The 4,996-nt window shown below is 38.2% G+C and overlaps 1 protein-coding gene across 1 annotated transcript; it reads right to left on the bottom strand.

Annotated features, from left to right (window-relative positions):
• Positions 1-1,029: 1,029 nt before the first annotated feature.
• Positions 1,030-1,974, bottom strand: LOC114631078 (olfactory receptor 1009). The gene has a single exon (XM_028779380.1). It carries the CDS (start codon positions 1,972-1,974, stop codon positions 1,030-1,032), a length of 945 nt encoding a protein of 314 aa, XP_028635213.1.
• Between the last annotated feature and the right edge of the window lie 3,022 nt (positions 1,975-4,996).

The following is a 4,996-nucleotide window of genomic DNA, read 5'->3' as shown; positions in this document are numbered from 1 at the left end:
AAGGAAAGGAAAGGAAAGGAAAGGAAAGGAAAGGAAAGGAAAGGAAAAAGGAAAGGAAAGAAAAAACTCAAAACATGTCCAGCTGTCCTCTGGAGAAGAAAGAACCAGGATGATTTTCCATTGTCCCAGCATTAATTTCCTATTAGTGGCTCCTGATGAGATGCACAGTTACCCAACAACCTCATTGTGAGGCCCTTGTAGGCAGGGCTTAAGATAAATCTACTGCCTAGTTTTGCCTTGTAGCACTATAGTATGCTTCACTTATTTTTATTAATTCTTGTTAATCAGAATATGATTAACATAATTGTGTATTTTATACCATGTCTAAATAGCAAAATTAAAAATAATCATAGATTCTGATTTATACCAGGAAGTCACTACCAAACATAATTTTGTCTTTTCAAAATAACTAGGTTTCTTTTTATGCTTTGAAAATTTCATACACATAACTGTGACATTTTGTTCAAATCCAGCCCCATCCCATTTTTGAATTCTTTAATGGTTTCAAGTTGGCAGAAAGTTGTTCAAACTGTATATAAACTTCAACAACTATTATTTGTTTGTTTTTATATGGAATAAAAAATACCATGAAATTAGAGCATACATGCATAAAGTTAAATAAATGAGGAAATTATTTAATTAAAATTACTTTCAAGCTAAGCAAAATATTCTTCTTATTATTTTCAATGTTACATATAAAATCCTGGGATGTACATGCTACAGTGCATGACTCATATCTGGTTGCTCTTATATTTATTAGCTTTTATCTTGCTTCCAAAAATAAATATATTTATGGGAAAGAAACCTGTGCTTAAGTAGAAAGCTACATTCATGGTTACATGATGAAAGAAAGCTTTATTTACCAAAATAAAATGTTTTTCATGTAGTAAAATAAAAGCCATACAGAAAGATAAACAGAGGTCAATTACAAATTCTGCAAACTATTTATCATGTTGAGATGATGTCTCCATGGATCAGATCATGTCTAGAAGCTTTGCTTTTAATCTATTTTGTGCTCCAGATGACAATTTAATTTTTGAGGAAAACTTTGGCCTTAGCAACTGTCCTGCCCATGGCCGATTTCACTTCTTTATTCCTCAGGCTGTAGATGAGCGGGTTAAGCATGGGAATCACTGCTGTATAGAACACAGACACCACCTTATTGAGGTCCAGAGAAGAAATGGCACTTGGCCGCACGTAGATAAAGAAGAGAGTCCCGTACAAAATGGAAACTGCTGTAACATGGGAAGAGCAGGTAGAGAAGGCTTTCCTCCTCCCTTCAGCAGAGCGAATCCTCAGGATGGCAATGAGGATGTGAACGTAGGAGACTATGATGGTGGTGCTGCTGACAACCAGTACAGCTCCCGCCACAATGAAAACCAACAGTTTGTTGATCCGAATGTCAGCACATATGAGGGAAAGGATAGGAGACATGTCACAGAAGAAATGATTGATAATATTGGAGCCACAAAAGGGAAGTCGGAAAGCAGCTGTTGTGTGAGTCATAGTGTTGAAAAAGCCAACAGCATAGGGTCCAATCACCAGCTGTATGCAGAGTCTCTGGGACATGGCTACTGAATACAACAGGGGGTTACAGATGGCTACATAGCGGTCATAGGCCATGGATGCCAAAAGAAGACACTCAATGGCCACAAAGAACCCAAAGAACCATTGCTGTAAGACACAGCCCAGAAAAGAGATAACTTTTCTATCTGCAAAGAAGTCCATGAGCATCTTAGGGCCCACAACTGATGAGAAGCAGATGTCCACAAATGACAGATGGCTGAGGAAAAAGTACATAGGAGTGTGAAGACGAGAATCTACCCGGATGAGAATGATCATACCCAAGTTTCCAGTCATAGTAACCAGGTAAAAAAGCAAAAAGAGCAAGAACAGGAAGACCTGCAGCTTAGGGTGGTATCTCAAGCCAATGAAAATGAATTCTGTGATCCTTGTATAGTTCTCATCTGCCATCAATAAGGTTTGTCTCTATGGTAAGACAAATGAAGAGCTATATGATAGTTATGCCTTTAAAATTGCTTGGTAAAGCACAAGAGAAGACATGCCAGGCTCTAAGTTTGACCTTAATTGTTAAAGTAATTAACTTAATAAAGAGAATCATCCTGAAACTATGCAACGTTGATACTGATATAATCATAAGTCATATAAGGTTGCATAGAACTTATGGATTGAACATAATAATAGAGACCACAACACTCCAAAACCTACAAAGAAAACAAAATATAAGAAAAATAGAAAATGCTGGGGCTGCAGAGACCGCTCTGCAAGAGTTAAGAGCACTCACATATAGAAAATAAACACACACAAACACAAAAATATTTTTTTTTATTTAGACTACCTGGGCTAGGAGTCTCATCAAATTATTTGACAAATTCAATGCAAGTCCAATCAAATACCTAATTACATATTATAATGCAACTTCCAATTGCAAAATATATGCAAGAAAAAAATATTAAAAGCCTGCCAAAGCAATGTTGAAAACAACATAGAGATGAATAGTCCATTAGACAAACAGCAAAACACATTATAAAGATATAGTAATTAGAACAGTATGGTATTCTTCTTAGGAAAACAAGGATGTGATGACAAAAGAATTTAAAAAAAACTAAGATAGCCATAGCTGATACTGGCACACATATCAAATTTAGCACAAATAAATGGAATGTGAGAGGTAGACAATTTAAACAGTTCCACTCCAGATTAGCAGAAATGTCAAGGCTCAATAAATGTGAATAATAATTTCTTTTCTACAATCTCAGAATTGAAACAGCAACCGTAACATTTCCTGCCAACCAACTTTATCCATATATTTATTGATAAATCACCTTTGGAATATTTATTTTTAAACTCCTGGATCTAGGCTACTGTCAGTCTTAGTTGTGAAAGCTGCTTTTTGCATTGGGCAGCAAATAATGCCCCTTCTCAGGATCAGTGTGTTTGATTCTGCCCAAGCCTGGGCCATCACTGTGATACAGAACAAACTCTAAGCTCTGGACAGGGATGTGTCTAAAGCCCCAGGGCTGATGTTTTCTAAAAGCATTAGGGGATTTTTATTGTTGACAGAACTCACTGTACCTGGACTTTCCACAATAAGGTTTGTCTATCTGGGAACCTGAAATTTTCCAGTATCCCAACAGAAGCTTATACATTGTTATGGAATACAAAACGTTCAATGTTTAAAAACACATCTAATAATACAGTGGTTAGCTGTTTGGAGCTGAAGTTTGGCTGCAAATTATGCTGTCCTGTGTTATCTTTAGCCTGATGTCATTCCCTAATACACATATAAAATGTATAACATAGAAACACTGTACAGATGACACTACACATGCAATGAAAGACACAGCAACTTTCCTTATCTATCCTGTGTAACCTTAAGGCGTATCATTTTTGTGTACTTAAAATAGATTTATTTTACTCATAATTACTGTGGATAAATGCTGCTAAATAAGGTCAAAGTCTACCATTGACTGCATTATCTTTTGAGCTCAGCACATAATGGAGGACTCTTTTCATTGGCAGGACTTGCCCTTCTCTGACCTTTTCTGAGGAGTTCAATGCCCACCCCCATTTCTACCTGTAGAATGTCATGTAGCCTTAGTTAGATTACAGGTCTTAAGAACACATCAAACACTTAAAATATTAAACAAACAGGCACAAGGATCTCTATCACCAAATACCTAATTAAACCTGACATTATTCACACTTACTGTAATAAATGTCTATGCTACCCAAGATGAACTTCTCATTGTCTGTCACTTGAGTCAGCCAATGCATATATCCCCCATCTTGGTCAGGTGGAAGGACCCACTAGGTGAGTATTGGAGGGGCGATGACCCCCCATGCTAACAATAGGAAGGGACTTTGCCTGTATTTTTTCCTTTAGAGGACCAGCCTAGGCATATTTGGATCCATGCCAGGAATGTCCGACTCTACCCTATCAACCCAGAAGATGACTCAACTCCCACTGACAAATAAGAATGGAAAAAATGGAAGAGATATCACCTCTGACCAAACAACAAGATCTCCTGGAAAGATGTTCGTGACCTAGTGGCAGCTGTCCAGGACATGTGCCGCTGACAAGATTCCCTTTTCCTTATTCTTATGGCTGTCGCTGTTATCCTCCATTCTAACTGTTACAGCCCAACCTCTTCCTAACCCTCCGAATACCCACCACTGGAAAGTCTTCACTACAACAAACATAACAAAATTATAACAACCCAGGACTGCCCACTGGAAGGATGTTGAAGCAGGATTAAGCTGTGGTGGCACCATGATTGCCAACCTTAAAACTCATTTTCTGCTTTTCATCCATGATGCTTGGGTTGATCCATGGCAGATAGCAGTCACATGTAAGCTCTACCATAACGGATATGGTAAATACCCCATGGCCGACTTACATATCTCCAGCCAGCTTGTCCGTATTCCCCAACCAGTCTTCACTCACATTAATATTCTTCAACAGGAAAATCAAACTTAGACACAGGTTCAAACCAGCCTTTCCTGGTTACGGTACATCCAGTATACAGTCAATCTCCTTCCTCTCACTACCTACATTTACTCCTCCCAATGCTTCTACTATGCTCCCCTCTCCTGGCCATTATTGGCAACCATTCTCATTGACGTTTCCTTTCATGAATCCATGGCTCCTTACCTACAGAGAAATTATAAAACAGTTTTCAACCTATACCTCCCTTTGCCTTACATGGCTCTCATCAAGATGACCCCATTATATGTCCTAATAATATCACTGTCACTAAGCCAATATGTGCTAACAAACCTGCTCTTCTCTGGTGACATACTACTACTGGTTCCTGGTCCCTTGAATTCTCCGTTTCATGGTTACTGCATATCTATGATACTTGTTCCCCAGGTTTATCTCTATGAGCCAAAGGAACTCACTTTACAACTAGAAAGAGACCAGAAAAAGAGAGAGAGAGAGAGAGAGAGAGAGAGAGAGAGAGAGAGAGAGAGA

Source organism: Grammomys surdaster, unplaced genomic scaffold, assembly GCF_004785775.1.
Source record: "Grammomys surdaster isolate TR1022 unplaced genomic scaffold, NIH_TR_1.0 350, whole genome shotgun sequence".
NCBI classification, from domain to species: domain Eukaryota; kingdom Metazoa; phylum Chordata; class Mammalia; order Rodentia; family Muridae; genus Grammomys; species Grammomys surdaster.
The sequence above is the reverse complement of the archived record's forward strand: the minus strand, read 5'-3'. Positions and strand labels throughout refer to the sequence as shown.

What these genes read in the sequence shown, in the direction of transcription:
- LOC114631078 (XM_028779380.1), bottom strand. Translation starts at nt 1,974, where the DNA reads ATGGCAGATGAGAACTATACAAGGATCACAGAATTCATTTTCATTGGC.